The sequence below is a fragment of the Phacochoerus africanus genome, chromosome 2 (genome assembly GCF_016906955.1).
Source record: "Phacochoerus africanus isolate WHEZ1 chromosome 2, ROS_Pafr_v1, whole genome shotgun sequence".
Lineage (NCBI taxonomy): Eukaryota > Metazoa > Chordata > Mammalia > Artiodactyla > Suidae > Phacochoerus > Phacochoerus africanus.
The window spans coordinates 275,211,586-275,231,364 of NC_062545.1; the positions used below are offsets into that span (position 1 = coordinate 275,211,586).

A 19,779-nucleotide genomic window follows, 5' to 3' on the forward strand; every position below is an offset into this window, starting at 1 on the left:
GGAGCTGCAGCTTAAGCTCCGAGCTCACACCCTGACGTGGAAGTCTTCTTTCTGAAGCAAATGCTACACTACTGAAATTCCACATGACAGGTTTCTCGGGAGAAAACAAGGGCATGGAATCATGTGCTGTCTGGTAAAAATGAAGAAAATGTCAAGCTACATGGCAAGATGTCCCTGAGTCTGAACCTGGGGTGCGCAAGTGGAAAAGCCCTGAAGGAACCACTGGGGCACATGCGGTGGGTGAGACTGACGGCAGGTCCCCCCATCTGGGTTCAAGTCTGTCTCCTCATCTGTAAACAGCATCATGCCAGACCCATCTCCTCTGCTGCAGTGAGGAGTATATAAAAGAGACACCCCGAATCCCTCGGTAAACCTCTGCCACCAGCGCTGCTACAATCTTCCCTTGTAAAACTACCATTAGCTCGGATGGCAGATATCTGGCTTCAGTCACACCAGCAAAGTGAATTTCCTTTTATTGGGGTTGGAGGGTACGATATGGAAGCAAATTATAGAAGAAGAGTAAAATTGAAAGACAGTATTCCAGGAGTTCCTGCTATGGGGCAGTGGGTTGAGAATCTGACTTCAGCAGCTCAGGTGGTTGTGGAGGCTTGGGTTTCAATTCCTGGCCCGGTGCAATGGGTTAAAGGGTCCGGCGTTGCCACAGCTGTGGTGTAGGTCACAGCTGTTGCTCACATTCAGTCTCTGGCCTGGGGACTTCCATATGCCGAGGGAGTGGCCATAAAAAAAATAAAATAAAAAATAAAGACAATATTCCAGGAGGTCCCTGGTGGCTCAGGGGGTTAAAGATTTGGCATTGTCACAGCGGTGGCATGGGTTCAATCCCTGGCTCAAGAAAGTCTCATGCCATTGGTGTGGCCAAAAAAATTAAAAAATAAAGACAATATTCCAGAAAAGAGCCACAGAACCAGAGGTGGGTCTGAGAGGCACTGAATACACTCAAGTTCCAATCGTCCAGTGTGCTGTGGCCTCTCCCAGGCGCTGCCCCAGCCCCCACCTGTGCCGAGTGACAGAGAAACCATCCTACCAACAGATGCAAAATGAATGAAGCTAAGAGCAGAGTGAATGAAGCCAAGTCCAGACCGTCCCCCCCCCCCCCCCCCGCCACCCGTCTCATGTGCAGTGAACGGAAGTTCCCGGGCCAGGGACTGAACCTGCACCACAGCAGCAACCTGAGTCACAGCAGTGACAATGCTGGATCCTTAACTGCTGTACCACCAGGGACCTCCAAATCTCTACAAGACCTTAAGGTTTTATATTGTGATCTACCAGCAGAGAAACCATTTTTACAAAATCACAGCCCAAACCTCCAAACTTCTGAAAGCAAAGAGCATGCGTCTGTTTCTCTCTTCCAATGACAGGGCAGGAAGGCGAGCAAATGCATCAGTGGCAGTCACTGCCATCCCCGCTCCCTCACGCTGCCCCCTGAGCAAAGGCCCAGCCACGCAGGCAGACGGGCTACGACACCCAGTGCAGTCTCAATGCCCCACCCTCAACTCCAACAATAGCCGCCCTCCCTTTTCATACATTCTCAAGAGCGCTGTCTCCTTCTAGAAACTAGTCACAAGTTTCCTTAGGCAAGTTTTCAATGTCAGATATTCTATCTGACCTCATTTTTTCCACAGTTAGTGCAAGACATCTACACAAAAGCAGAACAGATCAAAAAGGCTCTGCTTCTGAACCTGCATCTTAATGTCTCTTTTCACCTAAAAAACTTAGGTGAACTCATCTGCACAGGAGGCCGCCCAGATTAGCAGAATACCTGCACACAGTAGGTGCCTGATAGCTCTCTGCAGAACAAATGGGCAGACAGATGAAGGAATAAACCCAAGGTTGAACAAATGAGACTCCTCCACCCCCTCAATGGGTTAATCAGAGTTTCTAATCTATAAATAAACTCCTTCCTGCAAAAGCCAGGGGCGGGGGGGCCAGAGTGCATTTCGTCCCCCTTCCCCCACTCCCCCCACCCCCAGGCAAAGTCCCCAGTGATGTGGCGGCCCACCCATATCTGTTTTGTTCCCATTAGTCTGCAAAGCCCTTGGAACCAGGACCTGAGTTTGGGTCAGTTGTGACCCCCCACCCCGTGCCCTGTGCCTGTGAGCACACGGGGCAACAGAGTCCAGTGGGAACCTGGGCTCAAGGCTGGCCCTGCCCTTTCTTAGCTGGGGCGGTGGCGGGGGAGGGCACATTCTAACAGTTTCCATGAGAAAAAGCATCCCAAGTTCCAAACAACTAATTTATTGATATGCCTTCCAAATGAACTAGAAACTTCCTTGAGAGAGCAGCTTTGAAATCCGGACCCTGTGGTTCAACTGCTTCTCAGGTAATCGTGGCCTCCCAAAATGATTTGCTGTGTGCTAGACGGGGTTGGGGTGGGAAGATAAAGCAGAATAGCCTACTCTTAAGAAGTCCTCCTTAATTCCCCACTCAGAAATGTCTCTCGAGTCGAAAACGAAATCACACCAGCAGTGGAAGGCTCACTGCTCGGCCAGTATCACGTCTCCACGTCTCTTGCACATGCTTCGAGGATGCTGTGGACGTAAGAACTGCTCTCAATCAAACCACATCTGACCGTGTGTTACTGAAGTTACTCCTCGAGGTATTACTCCCACAAGCCCCCGTCTCTGACTCACAGAAATGGTAGGCCTAGGGACACAGACCCGAAAATCATCTGCTCCTTCGCTTGCGGGAAGGCGGGTCAGGTCTGCACTTGGAAGGCCAGATCCAGTCCCAGATTTTTATTCTTGGCTGGGAAACCTGCCACCCACATCCCCCTGCCGAGAAGGACGAGGCAGGGCGGAGGGGAAAGCTGGCCTGGTCTGAATCTCTGTGGGCACTTCCCAGCTGAGTGACTCTGAGATGGGAACTTAACTTCCCTGATCTGATTTTTTCAGCTATATGAAATATGTACTAGTATGCTGCCTACTTCACAGGGCAGTTTAGAGCTTAAACATGATGTTTTAAAGGTGCTTGGCCCACAGCAGATACTCTTATTTAAAACATAACAACTTCTGCTGTTTTTACTATTTTATTAACTATGAACATCCAGCTTTAGAGACAATACATTAAAGAAAAATTATTTAGGGGTTCCCGTCATGGCGCAGCAGAAATGAATCTGACTAGGATGAGGTTGTGGGTTTGATGCCTGGCCTCACGCAGTGGGTTAAGGATCCGGCGTTGCCATGAGCTGTGGTATAGGCTGCAGACTTGGCTTGGATCTGGCATTGCTGTGGTGTAGGCCAAGAGGTGTAGCTCCAATTCGAGCCCTAGCCTGGGAACCTCCATATGCTACAGGTGCAGCCCTAAGAAGCCAAAAAAAAAAAAAAATTATTTACCCCCACACGGGATTTTTTTTTCCATATCACAGCAAGATCCGCTGCAACATTCCAGTAAACAACCCACTCCGTTACTGTAAATAAAATAAAATTTCACTTGCAAACACTGTATCATCAGAATAGTATTTCGATTGCAGAAAGAAAGTGACATAAAGCAGGGAGGTCGTACTGTGGTCCCCGGAGTCTGACACATTTTAGAGAGAGCCCTCCCTCAATGCAGGATGCACGGGGCTCAGAAGAACCCGACACCAGGGAGCTGCTCACTCCTCAAGGGAGACAGAGACAGAAGTCGCAGCGCAGAAGGGAAAGGCCAGTGACCCCGCCATGGCTGTAACCCGCATGGTCACACGCCCGCCAGAGGCAGGGAGGCGGGAGCAGGGCGCTCCTGCGGGGGCCCAGCGGCTGCCCTGAAGCTTTGTGCGTGGAGTTTGTCTGCCGGGAGGAAAGTCCGATGTTGGTCACTTCCCCTCCAGAGAAAAAGACAACAATACAAGGAAGCGCCGAGCACTGTGGGAACTTCCGAAGTGGGCGTTCCAGCTCCGTCCAGATCACGAACAAAGGGAGAGCCCAGCCTGGAGGTCCGGGCGGCAGGGCACGAGGCAGAAGGCCTGGGAGCCGGTCCTCTGGGTGCCCTAGACCCTGCTTTGAAGCCACATTCTTGTCCAGCGCCAGTAAACCCGAGGGCAGAGGCCGGCGCCCGCAGCGCCTCCCGGGAAGCGCAGACCGACGTTCTCTTACGACGCACTTGCACTTACACACTCGCAGATCAGTCTCCCCCGACGAACCCTGACGGGGAGTTTAGGAGAGGCAGACAACACCAGCAGAGGTTCCTTGGCTACACTGGGATCAGCACTGAGAAGCTCCGGGAGGGGAAGCGCGTCCAGCAGGGTGGCCTGAGCTACCGTGGGAGGCCAGGGAGGGGGAGCCTGGAAGGAGGAGCAGGGGCTGAGTGAGCAAATTGGGGGGACAGTCCGGGCAGGAGCAGCATGTGCAAAGGCCCTGTGCAGCCGGAGACATGCCAGTGGCGGAAGCGGACGGGGGTCAGACAGGGCAGAGCCTTAGAAGTCCAGGGCTTCATCTCATGGACTTCAGGGACCCTAAGGTGTTGGCCAAATCACGTGTGTTCATTTTTCCAGACAGAGAAGTCCATGGCTTCCATTAAAGCCTCCAGAGTTCCCAAAGGATGACATCCACAGAGCTGGCCCAACCCTCTCCTCTCAAAAGGAGCAACCTGAGGTCCTTCTGCTGAAGGAAAGACATTCCCCGCCCTCGGACCCACGGCCAGAGAACCCAGATCACTGAGTCCCCGTCTGGTGTTTTCCCACAGCTAGCCAGCTGCCTTACTTCTGGCAGGGGTGTGTCAACAGCAACAAAGTGCTAAGCCTCACTGAATATTGATACTGTCTCCCAAACAAGGCTGCTCTGTTTCTGCCAGGCAGGCCCCGAAGTGACACTCCACAGAAATGAACTGTAAAGTCTGCTAGTCCATCTTCTTGGGGGCCGACCTAACCTGCAAAATACAGGGGGTCAGAAAACCTCCAATCCCTGGCCACCCCACAAGGAAGCTTCCAGGTTTTTGCAGACCCTGGCAGATGATGCTGGCTTCCTAAAGGAAGGGCAATCAAGGCAGAGCCTTTGCTGCTAAATCAGCATCCGAGCTTTTTTTTATTTTTACTTTTTGGTCTTCTCGGGGCTGTATCCGCAGCACATGGAGGTTCCCAAACTAAGGGTCTAATCGGAGCTATAGGTGCTGGCCTACACCACAGCCACAGCAATGCCAGATCCAAGCCTCGTCTGTGACCTACACCACAGCCCAAGGCAATGTGGGATCCTTAACCCACTGAGCAAGGCTAGGGATTGAACCTGCGTCCTCATGGATGCTAGTCAGATTCATTTCCACTGAGCCATGAAGGGAACTCCAGCATTCAAACTTTTAAAGAAGTTGTTTGCTGTTCTTTTTTTTTTAGGCCCCACCCATGCCATGTGGAAGTTCCCTGGGGAGGGACTGAATCTGAGCTGTAGCTGCAACCTAAGCCACAGCTGTGTCAACACTAGATCCTTAACCCACTGCACCACAGCAGGAACTCCCTACTGGTTGTCCTTTTTAAAGTCAGGACTGGGCCAGGAACTAGACTGCTGGGCAAGAAGGGAGAAAGGCCCACATCCCCAATTTTATCAACTTCACTAGGAACTGAAAGCAACTATTTTTTTTTTTTTTTGGTCTTTTTAGGGCTACACCCGTGGCATATGGAAGTTCCCAGGCGAGGGGTCGAATCAGAGCTGCAGCCACAGCCACACGGGATCGGAGCCACATCTGCAACCTACACCACAGCTTGCATGCGGCAACACCAGATCCTTTAATCCACTGAGTGAGGCCAGGGAGTGAACCCACATCCTCACGGACACTAGACAGATTCTTAACCTGCTGAGCCACAATGGGAACTCCAGGAACTATTTTTTTTTAAGTGAGAAAAGACAGTAATTTTCTCCTCTGCCACTTAATCGATAACATTCGGAATACTCAGGGAAGGTCTAAGCATGCGTGGGGGACCTGGCTAAACTTGTGGTGCTTCCTGGGAAACCTACAGGAGGAGGTCTCAGGGGACTGGACTGGCCTCTGAGGCCTTGGGAGTCCAGCCCCCACACCGCCGTCCCCATCTTACCTCCCACACCCGCACTCAGAGGCCTTTATTTTGGCCAAAGACTCGGCATCCTGCGTGAACCCACTCCCACCTGCCTGCCTGCCTGTCCTGAATCTCGCCTCCGTCCTCTCCAGCAAAGCAAACGAAACCTAACAGTCACCTCCAGCAGACTCTCCACGGACAGCCATCCAGGGGACCCGCAATCTCTGCTTTGCCTGGAACGTGACAGGGTCAGAAGAGGCAATGCCCTCACCAGGGAAAGGCTCTCATCCCCTTCCACTCGTCCACTAAGCCCGTGGGACCTGTGGCTTCCTGCCTGTTTCAGAGCCCGAGTTCCAGAGGCGGTCACCAACTTGACGAAGCGACCGAGCCAGTGGATGGGCGCGGGGAGTCAGGGCGGCACGCCGCAGTCGGCGCCCCCCAGCTTTCTGAGATGCACAACCCTCTCCACCGGGGGCAGAGCCCACACCCCACGTGTGCTTCGATTCACGCGTTCAAAGGGAACCCGGGAGCTTTGACTGCGTGCCAGGACCCTTCTGAGCTCTGGTGAAACGGCAGCTGACGAGGAGCTTACCTCCAAATGAGAGAGAAGATGGTAAAATAAACAAGAAAAAGAAAAAGAGAAAAAAGTAAATAAACACTATACTGGAAAAAAAGGGGGGGGCAAGTTAGGGGGCAGTAAGGAGATGAAGCGATGGGAGTGCCACCCCGTGGTAGAGGCCACACGGGCTGGGGTGACCTGTGAACGGAGACCTAAAGGCGTCGGGGAGCAAACACTGGCTCCCTTTTATCCATGAGAAACCCGCTTTTTAAGAGGAAGGGGGGTGAGCGACTGCCCCAAGGTCATAGCCAGGGAAGAGCGGAGGCAGCATCTGAAGCCAGGCCTCCTTCAAGGGTCCCTGCGGAGGTGTCAGCCCAGCACGGGGGAGCGAGCGCTCCAGGCAGGGAAGAGCCAGGGCTCGGGTTCGAGGCCTGGGTTGTATGCTGAGCGTCCTCCAGGAAACCCACAGGAGGAGCTCAGAAAGCGGAGTGGCCAGGACCGAGCAGCAGGGGACAGAGTACGGGGGCCCCACACGGGCCAGGTAGGAACTTGGGTCTTATTGCCCGTGTAACGGGAAGCCCCGGACAACTGCCATCAGGCCAGATTTGATGTGACTCACCCTCTGGCTGCTGACTGAACGACTGGGGGGCGAGAGTGGAAACCAGGAAGCCAGTTAGGAGGGACCATGGGGGGCAGTCCTCCCCCGTGTCCCCTCACGCTGGGACTGTGAGGCAGCCAAATAGCGCTTGAATAAAAACCAAGCCTCTTACAAAAATCCAACCCCCCACGCCTTTCTGTAGCAAGAGGTAAAATAAAATCTCCAACTTAACCCAGGTTACTCTTCCTACAGAATTATTTTTCCAATTCTCTCTCTAAGACGTGACACGAATGCTAATATCCTTTCCATCCATTCCAAAAAGTACGCATTAAGGATCTGATTAATCTAATTTTTCTCTGAGGAAAAACACCTTCTGGTGGCTGTACACACGCTTACTGCTCTTTAAACCAAACTGGCCCAGATTTTGATGCGTCCATGAGTTGAGTGATTGGAACAGATGAGGCGGCAGATGCCCACGGGGAGAACGGGACCCAAACCCAACTCAGCTGACCTTCCTACGGACGCTCTAGGCCTGACCCTGCCGTGGTGTGGGCCGTACATCCCGGACGGTTCTCTCACCGCGACACCAAGCGCCTCTCCCGCACAAACGTGTGGATCTCAGTGTGGTCCTTGATTCCTCCCTCTGTGTCTGCTGAGCGTGACAGGGACGGTGCTTTAATGATCGCGCCAGGGTAGCAGGCGTGCGCCAGGACGTGTGCTCGTCTCCCCATCTGCCGTGTCTACACCAGCCCAGCGATCCTCAAAGCAATTTTCCTCTGGTGTCCAGACACCTGACTGGGAGGCTAGACGAGGACTACGTTTATAAGAAATGCTCTGTAGTCAAAGGTCGGACCTCGCCGAGAGCGGGGACCTGGCCCAGCCAGAGTGAGCTCCGTCAGAACAGGAGCCTGGTGTTTATCTCCGTGTCCTGGCGTCCACCGTCACCAGCCGAAGACAGCAGGTACCCAAGAAACCAGCTCAAAGGAAGAATCAATGATTAATACTGAATTTCCCTGATTCTAAAATGGATACTTCTTCATAGTTCAACTTTTAAAATCAGGGCGTGTTGTTTTATAATCAACCTGCTAATGTATTTTATTTCTGTTTCCCGCGAAAGGTTACTAAATCACTAACATGTCTTACTTATGTTAGTGTCATGGGATCAACAAACAAACAAACAAACCCACAGAGACTACCTCTCATCCTAGATTCACGTAGAGACGTGTTAATGACACTCATGGGACCAGAGACCTTACGGGGACAACTCCCAAACAGAGGCACCATTCCACCCATCAGGGCTTCCCGGCCTCACGATTCTCAGGGAGCCTTGATCTCGCTTCTGGGCAGATCGCCGGCTCTCTCCCCTCCCCCAGGCGGGGATTCCTCCTCAAGAATGTGGCCGATAGCCTGGGATCCTGCCAAACTGTCCTAGAGTAAATGCCGCCTGTGCTGTCAACTCAGCAAGCGCCGACAACGCTACCCAGGCTGGATGGCAGACGCTGAGGAGCTTGTGGGGCTCTTAATAGCTGATGCGCACGAAGTGCCGACCGTGAGCCGGGACACACCACCAGCTGGGTCTGGGCTCAGCCGGACGTTCAGGCGCCCTGGACTTCTGCTCACTCTCGGCACGGATCTGCTCAGACGAATAAAGGACGGGGCGGCCCTGGACGGTCCCCTCTGAGAGGTCAGCTGGGAAGCTCCACATCCAGTGGGAAGGGGAGGGGACCCACCCTGGCCTAAAAGCTTCCTGCCCCACAGGAGCCAACGTGCCACAACGGCACAGGCTCCCTCAGGAAGCAGCCCAGTCACAAGACCTTCCACGCAGGGGCTCCGAGGATGGGGCCCACCAGGGCTCAGTCCCTCTGGAGGTCCTCCCAGCCCAGAGGAGGTTAATCAAACCAGGGGCCATTTTCACCACAGCAAGGTTCCCTGTCATCACCTAAAAAATGTTTTGATGTTAACATTATACGATTTTTTAAATGAAATATTATACAAATTGATAATGAAAAATATTGGTATCCATGGTTTTTTTTTTTTTTCCACAAATCGTAGTAAAACACACATAGAATTTACCATCTTATCCATTGTTAAGGGTTCTGTTCAGTGGTAATTAGCGCATTCGCCCTGCTGTCACTCCTCCTTTTGTCCTGTAAAACTGACCTTAGACACGACTTCTGTTCAGTGGCAACTCCCCATTCCCTTCCCGCAGCCCCTGCAGCCACCACTGCACTGACTCTCTGCTTCTAGGATCTGACGATTCTCAGGCATGTCATACAAGGGGAATCAAACAAGATTTATGTACCCTTTTGCGTCTGACTGACGTCACTTAGCATAAGGTCCTCACGGTTCCTTCACGCTGAAACGTGTCCTTCAGCACGTCCTTCTTTTTTAAGGCTGGACAGGGGCTGACTGTGGGGCGAGACCCACCTCATATCCATCCTCTGCTGAAGGGCACCTCTTGGCTGTCGTGTGACTAACGCTGCTGTGAGAACGGGCATACGAACAGCTTTTTGAGTCCCTTCTTTCCTTTCCTTTCGGCATATCCTCAGAAGTAGAACTGCTGAATCACATGGTGACTCTAACCTTCATTTTCTGAGGCACCGCCGCTGCTTATCCACAGGGGCTGCACCATCTCAGTACAGTCCCATCAACGGTGCACAAGGGTTCCAGTTCCGACACACTCTTGCCAACACCTGCTATTTTCTGACTGTTTCGAAAGCAGACGCCTTAATGGGTATGAGGTGGCATCTTACTGCAGTTCCGACATGCACTTCCCTGATGCTTCGGAGACACTTGCATGTCTTCCTTGGAGATGTCTACTCAAGTTTTTTAATTGGGTTGTTTGATTTTTTTTCATTGTTGTTGTTGGCCAAATGCCATCTTTATCTATATCCAGGAAACAGAGCTAATTAACTAAAGTTAAATTCAATGAAGATAAATACTGATTGTGTTCATACGAAGGAATACGACTCAGCTACAAAAAGGAATAAACTACTGATAAAAATAATAACTTCATCAATCTCAAAGGCTGCATAAAAGAAACCAATTTCCAAAAGTCACACACCACATGATGTTCTGGAAAAGACCAAACTATAGGGATGGAAAACTGATCAATGGTTGCCAGGAGCCAGAGGTGGAGGAAGGCTCTGACGACAAATGGACAGCAAGAAGTTGTTTTATTTTTTCCCTGGGGCGATGGAATTGTTCTCAGTCCTGACAGTGGTAGTAGTTACACAAATCTACACACGACTTAGAACTCAGAGGACTGTACACCCAAAAAAGGTTAATTTTACTATATGTAAAATTGAAAGAAATTCTCCTGCAGAAGAGGAAAGGGCTCTCGCATCTCCACGCAAGTCATTTTGCTCAGCAGCTTATAAGCACCACTCACGGCATCCTTTCAAAACTTGCAAAACGTGTAATTATTGACAGTCACTTGAACCCAAGGCTGACGGAACGAGGGGGAACTAAGTCCTGATTACTCAGATACCCAAGATTCTGTTCAATCTGTCTAAGACCTGGGTGTTCACAAATTACTATTTATCATATAGTAGCAGGAATGCAGGGTTGGTAGAACCACGTCCACACATAATCTTTCTCCCTGGGAATGGGGTCCGCAGAGCTTCCATCAGCTCCTTAGCGGGACTTATGATTTTAAACGACTCAAGAATCACGGCTCCTGTCCAAGGTCCAGGGAAGGCTGGAGGCCTGCCCCAGAGGACACGGCAGGTCTGTGACAGTCCCAGGCCAGAGGGAAGGCTCCGGACACTCAGACCAGTTCCCTCTCCATTGTCCCAAAGTGCCACAGTTCTAGGCATTCCTGGTGACAGTGACTCATATGTTCCCCGTGCTGATTTTAGGCTACATGACTTCCTCAGCAGCAGGTGCATTTCACTGCCAAGCTGGGACCAGGTTACTCGGGCCTCCCCGCAACACAGGCCTGAAATGTAGTCCAGGTCTCTCGCCCAACTCCTAGCTTGGTGAAATATAAAAACTTCATTCTATAACCTTGCACATGTAGGGTAATTAATAGACAGCACCTCATAAACAGGAAAAAAAAAAAGAAGAATAGCTCATGCAGGAAAGCATGCTTTTGATCTGTGTCTTTGGTTTTCTGATGAGCTCAGAGAATTAATATTTGTAAGGCAGTCCTGACAAGTTGAGGCAGAGTGCAAATTAGTGTGGTTATGCTAATTAAGTGAGAGGCTCTTTAGCTCCAGGACCAAATGATTAAAGAGCGCGAAGAAGGCTGACTGGGCTTTGGTCTCTACAAATAGCCCTGTGCTTGGAGCCAGTTGCACGGACAAACCTGCAAGCAGACTACCCACGTTTACTTCCACTTAGCGAAAGGCCCGGCAGAGCACAGGTTCAGCAGGATGCAGAGCAATACACTAGGGCTTCTGAATTTACCCTAACTGTGAAAATGAATCAAGGAGGGGAAATAACAGGCATGAAAGCACTCCACTGGCGGTGTTCGACGCAGTTTGTGTGTTACTCGTACACAAGGACCTTGGACGGCTTGTGGTGTTTTACTGTCACACAACAAAAGCAACGTCTTCTGATCGCCGCACATTCAGTGTTAGACGAAGATGGTGTGGTTAATCCTGAGGGTCACCCTTGTAAGGAGAAAACGAGGTGGTGTCTCTTGGGATGGAGCAAAAACCTACCTGCGGGTGACCAGCCCTGCCCTGGCTCTGAGATAAGCCACTGCCCACAAGCAGAGGCCTCGTCCTTTTAGACAGACGTACGGAAGAATCAGGACATTCCTCCACCTACTGCATGTGCTGGGTCCACGTGTGCGGCTGAAAGGGAAGGCCGCCTACTTTTCCATGAACTGTTTCTGCAGAGGTTAATTTCTCAGTCGTACGCAGCTGGAATTCAACTTTCAAAAGAGACACACGCACACCTCCTGCGAGGAAACACCCCAGCAGCCAGAGACTCCCCTTCTTCTGAGTGCTATGGTCTCAACTTCACTTTCCACAGAACCATTTTAAAGGAAAGAGTCACTTTAGAGCAGAAGGGGACACGAGGCAAGAGCAGAAGCTGACGCTCATTCCGTCGACTGCGATCACGTTTTCTGTGCGTCATCTCATTTCATCCTCTCGGGGCTCGGAGGCAGCCACTGCTAGGACTGTCTCCATTTGACAGACGAGGAACTGAGGCTCAGACAGGCAAAGGGACTTGCCCGGGCTTCCAGTGCTCTGGGGAGAGCTAGGACCCCAGACCCCAGCTACGGGACTCAGTCAAAGCCCAGGTTCCCAGTCACTGCTCCCTGAGTCCATCCTCTCACTGCACAGTGGGGAGACTGGGGGCTCAGAGGCACACTGATCCAGTGCACGGGTGTAGACCACAGGCCCACGAAGCGGTCTCCCAACCTCTAGCCCAGGCTCATCCTGCCTCCAGCTTGGATGAGCGTTAAGAAAAGCAGGAGAGCCTCAATCAAACGTCTCCTGTACAAAGCACGGCAGTGGTGGCCACTCCCTAAGGCACAGAGGCCTCCACACCTCTCCTGCCAGGAACCCCCACTGCCCTGGCAGGCTGCTGGGCACTCAGGGGGCATTCACCTGAGGTCGTATGGACGGAGGGGTGGGGGACTGGGTGAAGGAGCAGGGAGGGTGGATGCATGGGTGGCCGAGGGCGGGTGGGTGTGTGGACGGAGGACCACTGTCCCCTGTTTATGTCCAAAGTGGATTCCCCTACGCTGTCTTCAGCAAGCACACTTGTGAAGCCACCTGCACAACTGAGAAACCAGAAGCTGCTTCCTAAGGCCGCAGGCAGATGTGAAGCCACCCGAACAGCCGAGCGGAGAGGCAGGAAAGCCCCAGGGGACTCCCAGCCAACGCCACACCTGCCTCCCCGCAGCTCTGGGGCAGGGAGCCCGAGACCCCAGGTCCAGGGTCTCGGTGGGGCCCGGGCGGCACACACGGAGGGGGCAGGGCAGGGCAGGGCAGGGATGAGTGAAACCCAAATTCCCCCACGCCCTCCACCTCCGTGCAGCATGCGGCCTTGGCGGGTCACTTCCCCCTTTCCTGCCTCCCTTTCCTCAACTGCCGAGCAGCACAACAATACTTGCCATGCCTCTCTTTGCAACAATAGCACTCGTTAAGTCACACAGGCGTCAGAAGGTAAAACTCCCAGCACAGTGCCTGGCACACAACAGTCGGGAGCAGTCATCCTTCTCATCTGGGGAAAAAATGCCACATTTCCTTTTAATAATAATTCCTTTCAATAATAATAGTATCTCTTAATAACACAAATAAAACCTAAAACAACAGCAAAAACACCTAACGCTATAAAAGTGTTTTGAAAACCACAAAAGATTATATGTTTTGTTGTGATAAGGAAGATTTTCATGCTATGCAATACTAGTGTCATTAAAAACCAACAAAACAGGAGTTCCCATTGTGGCTCAGCAGTAACGAACCCAACTAGAATCCATGAGGATGCAGGTTCGATCCCTGGCCTCGATTGGTGGGTTAAGGATCCGGTGTTGCCATGAGCTGCAGTATAGGTCGCAGATGCAGCTTGGATCTGGTGTGGTGTAGGCTGGCAGCTGCAGCTCAGATTCAATTCCTAGCCTGGGAAAGTCCATATGCCGCAGGTGTGGCCCTAAAAAAGACCAAAAAAAAAAAAAAAGACAAAAAACAACAATAACAAAACAACCCATACATCCCACTCCCCCCTTTATAATGCAGATCAGACTCACAAAGAATCAGCACTAGAAAGGGCTCTTAGGAGTTCCCATTGTGGCTCAGTGGGTTAAGAACCCAATTAGTACCCATGAGGATGCGAGTCTGATCCCTGGACTCGCGCATTGGGTTAAAGGATCCAGTGTTGCCGGGAGCTTCAGTGAAGGGTGCAGACACGGCTCAGATCTGGAGTTGCCGTGGTGAAGGCTGGCAGCTGCAGCTCTGATTTGAACCTTAGCCTGGGAACCTCCATATGCCACAGGTGCAGCCCTGAAAGGAAAAAGAAAAAGGAAAGGGCTCTGAGATGGGTCTGTCTACCCCATCAGGATACAAGAGAAGCACCAGATTAAGCACTTTGCCCAAGGTCACCCAGCAAGAAGCGGGGCTTCCTGGTCCTCAGAGATGGAACAGGACGGCCAGGGGACCCCTGTCATCTCAAGCATCCCCCTCCAACATGACCAGATGCCCCTTTGAGTGTAGCAGCCACCTCGTGGCAAAGTCGTCCCCGGAAGGGTAGACGCCCATTTTGACCTAAGTCACAAAAGCTAAGAGAACAATGTCATCCCAGCCGATGAAAACACAGATAAACGGAGTGTAGTCAAAGGGGCTTTAGTCCCATCTGGGCCCCAACTCAGTATGACCACAGGCAAACCTCAGCTCTTCTGGATCTCAGGACCCTGCACACAAAGCAAAGCTGTGTCTGCATCTGGTCCTCTGCAGAAGGAGAGTGGTAACAGGACCTTTCTCCCGCTGAGAGGATTAAAGCAGTCCAGGCGTGCCCCACACACAGAACAGCGTCTGGTACCACGACGTGTCAAGTCCTTAAGGAATGTGAACTACTACTATTATTTGCATTTGTCACTGAAAGGAGGAGCTGAGAGCAGCCAATTCCATGACCCAGGCACAATCACCCACTTCTTCACAGTCACTTGAAGGAGGGAGGGGGCCTTGTGATTATCCATAACCAGCAATAAATACAACCACTGTTTCCAAGCCAGAGGTTTGGGGTTCTTGTTGTTTGTTTGTCTCTTTGCTTTTTTAGGGCCACTCCTGTGGCATATGGAGGTTCCCAGGCTAGGGGTCCAATCAGAGCTGTAGCCGCCAGCCTACGCCACAGCCACAGCAACACCAAATCCAAGCCACATCTGTGACCTACACCACAGCTCACGGCAATGCTGGATCCTTAACCCACTGAGTGAGGCCAGGGATCGAACCCACAACCTCATGGTTCCTAGTCGGATTCATTTCCTCTGTGCCACTATGGGAACTCCAAGGTTTGAGGTGTTTGTTTATTTTGCTTTTTAGGGCTGCACCCTTGGCATATGGAAATTCCCAGGCTAGGGATTGAATCTGAGCTGCAGCTGCCAGCCTACACCACAGTCACAGCAACATGGGATCCAAGTCACGTCTGCAACCTACACCACAGCTCATGACCATGCTGGATCCTTAACCCACTCATCAAGGCCAGGGACCGAACCTGCATCCTCATGGATACTAGTCAGGTTTCTTCCTGCTGAGCCACGAAGGGAACTCCCTTGGTTTTTTGCTTGCTTGTTTGGGGTCAACAAAGTGATTACTCGGGGCCATCACATTCCATGGGACTTCTGCTGTTCTCTCTTCTCATTCCAGGCCCTCGCCTTTCTTCTCCCAGACACGGCCAGCACCACCCTTCTGCTCAGACCATGGGCTGGCTCCCCATTTTAAGGGTACAGGGTGCAGCTGGGAGCCACCCTGTCCAGACCACACCAATGGCATCCATTTCCGAAAAGCTGGAAAGCAAATACCTGGACTCCGCCCTTCGGCCTCAGCCTGGGAAGCACCACACAGCATCCGGTGTCTGACAGCTCCCTTCCTTCCATGCTTTAAAAGCAGGGTAGAGCTTCCTGGTCCCCAAACTTCATTTGCAGTAAAATGACTGTGTGGAGGCAGCGAGCCAGTGAAAGGCAAGGAGAAAGACCATCTTTGAAGGACTAACGGGAACAAGGTCTAAGTGGTTACGAGACAACAGTATTTCCGGAAGACGCAGTCCAGACCGTAGGACAGGACAGCTCCAGGAGCCCTACCTTCTACCTTCCAAACCACAGCCTGGAAGAAAAAATCGGGGAGAAAAAGGAATTGTAACCACTTGGGACCAGATTTCTAATCCATTTAGGAAGCCCCTCCACTGCATCTTCACTCACCAAGAGGAAGACGTGGCAAGAGAGACCCTGCTAACGCCCTTGACACAGAAGCAGGGGGCCCAGAGAAGGCCAGCAGCCTCGCGCTCCGGCCCCTCAGCACAATCGGGCCTTAGGCAGAGCTGACGGTGCCGGGAACTCGGCCTGAATGAGGCCGGGGCCGAGTGAAAAGAAGACCAACGACAGACAGGGCCGCCCGTGCTGGCGCGTGTCACGGAGGCAGGCCGAGCAGAGCTGGCACGTGCCGTGGTTTGCGACTGAAAGGCAGGATCACGAGTGCTCCATGTGGATGAGCACCAGGAGGACTCTGTCCCGGGCACCCCCAGACCCCCGCGGCCACTGCCACCCGCAGCTCCAGAGACACGGCTGCCCGGACTGGCCACACCGGAGCTCTCCTGACAGCCTTCTGAGAACCCGATCTCAGCTGCCGGGTCGCGCTGCCAAAGACCCATCTAAAACACCCATCGCCAGGCATGGTTAACCCCGAAGCCCAGCCAACTGCACACCTTTGTCAGAGCATTGGTCCTACTGATTCACCGAGAAACACCCTAACTGGCAATCCAAAGCCCAGAAGCAGCTCCCTTTGAAAGCTGATTTTGAGACCTGGGATCAGAAACCTAAGTTCACTGTGACAACATGATCTCAAGTCACTCATCAGTAGCTTCGAGCACCTACTATGGTCGAGGTGCAGCACGGCCGGTACCCTCCCTGGAGGACCAGACAGGCAGGCTCCCACACGGAGTCACAGGACTGGGCTTGCTGGTCTAACGTGCGGAAAGGAAACGCGGGCTCTGGGTTCTGAATAAGCTGCACGATAACATTCTATCCAAAGGGCTTCTCTGGGGCCTTCTCATGGAATTTACTGTCTGCTGGAGGAAGAGAAGGCAGGAAGAGTCTAAAGGAAGCCGGTTTGGGCAGAGGAGCCGAGCACATCAGGAAGTGGGTTTTCACTCTGTGCTTGGTGACCCAAGGAGGAGCCTCGGGGGCCACCCCCGAGTGGGACAGACTCACTGGGCCCCAAGCGGCCCCTCATAAACAGTTACCTACTGGCCTTCTTATAATAAAAAAGGACCTACTGCTTTAAAACAAAACAGCGAAGCACTAATTTTAGAGCCCCCCCCCGCCATGGCACTGACGGAGAAAATGAGACCCAGGAAAGGTCAAGAATCTCCCAAGGTCGCTATGGTGAAAATGGTCAAGCGGGCTAAAACAAATGACCACAAACTAAGGTGACTCATCCCGGAATAATTCACAACCTGTTCCCCCCCACCCCCACCCGGCCGAAGTCATAAAACAGGCGAGGTGGGTGACGCGTCTGGGGAACACCTGTCCCAGCAGCAGGGCGCCCCGTCGCAGGCGCGTGGGGGCGGTGGCGGGCAGCCTTGCCAGGCCGCTGCTCGTTCCAGTGCGTCATCTTGTTATGGCAACGGGAGGAGTTCAGCCGGACCAGGGAAGGCCCAGCCCTGTGCTCAAGGCGTCCTCCAATCCACGCAGACTTGGGAGGTGATTTTTCTGCAAGCTCACACATGACTCATCTCTACAGACCTCCTAGCACGTCTGCTGGGTACAAGGAATCCCATTCAAACCACCTCTGCCCACAGCTGCCCTGGGAAACCGGGAAACACTGGGGTTGCTCCAGTGGATTTTTCAAAACCCTGAGGCCTGCATCTGTGCTGTTTCTTCCCTCCTCACGGAGCTGCTGAGGTTACCGGCATTATCAGCATCACATGCAGCCTACAGACTGCCATAGGCCCACCCTAATCTAACTGAGGGGGGGTTGTTTGCTTTTTTGTTTGCAAGACCAGAAAAGAAACTTAGAAACGTGTACAATAATTAAGACAAAGCTGGGCGTCCCAGCTGTGGCACAGGGGGTGAAGAATCCAATGGAAGCGGCTCGGGTCACTGAAGAGGCACAGGTTTGATCCCTGGCCCAGCACGGTGGGTTAAGTATCAGGTGTTGCTGCAGCTGTGATGTAGGTCACAGCTGTGGCTCCAATTTAGTCCCTGGCCTGGGAACTTCCATATGCCGAGGGTGCAGCCACAAAAAAAAAGATAAAGCTACTGTGTCCCCAGCAACGTGAGACACTCTAAGCAGTGCTCTGCAAAGGCAGAGAGGGGTGTGGGCACCAGAGCCGAGGTCGGGGCCCACTTCCCTGCACAAGGACTGCGACCCTGGGCACATCACCTAATTTCCCTGGGCCTTAGTTGCCCTCAGGACAAAACAGGGATAACGGGCCTGCTCCAGCCCTCAGGACCTGTGGGGAGGCTCCCTAATAGGAGGTCTGTCAATGCATCCTGAAAACCAGAGAAACGGCACAAACGCTCAAGGCCGTTTCGGATGTTATTCCTGGACTCTGCTCCTGCCTGGGAGGCCAGGCTCCCGCGGGCTCTGGGCCCCTGCAGGGGTCACACAGTCTTTGCCAACGAGGAGGGTCTAAGTGCCCCAAGAGTGAGTGAATGAATGAGTACAAAGATTGACAATGGGGGGCGGGTGAAGGGAGTGTAAAATTTGAGAGGAATTTCAAATTGGCCTTCTTCCTAGATGGCATAAAACCTGCAGCCTCACATGACAGTACTTGTACTTTTTTATCTGTTCTGAGAAAATACATAATGACAAAAAGTTACCATGGATGCAGTCAGTGTAACTATTTATCTTTTTAATTTATAATGAAAGCATCTTCACACATCTGAAAAACAGCACCTGAGACACTATACTTATTGTGTCCTCAAGCAGGGCACTGGGGGAGCCTGATGCCACTTCGGCAGCCCCTCCGAATAGTTTGAAGCCACAGGGAGCCTAGAAAGAGGGCCAGAGGGTTCGGCAAATGAGCAAACTCCTAGAGAAACTCCCAGTGGTTTGCTGGGAGTATTTAACAGGGAAAGACTCCTCTCCCCAAACAACAACAGAACCTTGTGTAATTTATATCCCATGACGTCTATTTTTATTGTCTGCTCCAGCCAGGAAGGCAAGGCCCAGGAGGCAAAAATCCTTCTTGCATCCCAAACAGTAGAACAGGTCCAGGCCTTTAGGAGTTTTGGAAAAACTTTCTGATGAATGAACAGAGGGAGGGAACACCTGAGACTCAGGTGAGTCCAGTCAGGAAAACAGAAGCACCTCCCCCGCCCCCGCTGTGCCCGGCTGAGGACTCAGCCTCCGAGCCTTGCCTTCAATCTCCAGCCCTCCCGCAGCCAGTCCACTCAGTCTGATGTGATCCCTGGTGGCAGCCTAGCGCGCCCCACACTGCCAGCGCTAAGGCCTGGGCAAGGGCACAGCATCTGCGAGTTCACCACCGGTTCCCCAGAGCTGGCAGCAGGAGCTCCATCAGTGCTGACCCAAGGGACCGAGGAACGATCCCACGAAGGAATGAGGTGGAGCTTTCAAAGTCCAGGTGGACAGCAAACACGAGTGGTTTATGCAAAGACAGGGATGCAAGCTCAATGTCCAGAGTCCCTGTGGGACACGGAAATCCGAGACGGGGCTGCAGCAAGAGTGGAAGGCCCCTGCCCAGCTGCCTCATGGGAACAAGGGCTCAGGCTCAGCAGAGCTTCTCACTTTTCAGAAAAAACCAGAAACCTGAGATATGTGAGTGATTTCCTGATATTTAAATACTCACCATCAGTTCTTTTTTTTTCCTCCAAGAACACGTGTGAATCATACACAACACATCTCTCTCTCTCTTTTTTTCCAGGGCCACACCCGCAGCACATGGAGATTCCCAGGTTAGAGGTCAAATTGGAGCTGTAGCTGCCAGCCTATGCCACAGCCACAGCCACACTTG

The 19,779-nt window shown here is 52.4% G+C and overlaps 1 protein-coding gene across 6 annotated transcripts in view; it reads right to left on the minus strand.

Moving 5' to 3' along the window:
• Positions 1-19,779, minus strand: part of RAPGEF1 (Rap guanine nucleotide exchange factor 1) — a 130,837-nt gene that overhangs the window by 107,557 nt on the left and 3,501 nt on the right. Inside the window, exon 1 of one of the 6 annotated variants that reach the window (XM_047768746.1) lies at positions 15,608-16,021. The exons of the other annotated variants lie outside the window; for them this stretch is intronic. Coding sequence (XP_047624702.1) covers positions 15,608-15,653 — 46 coding nt within the window. The 5' untranslated portion in view covers positions 15,654-16,021. Of the gene's footprint in view, positions 1-15,607; positions 16,022-19,779 lie in introns of those variants that run through there. 6 annotated transcript variants of the gene reach the window in all.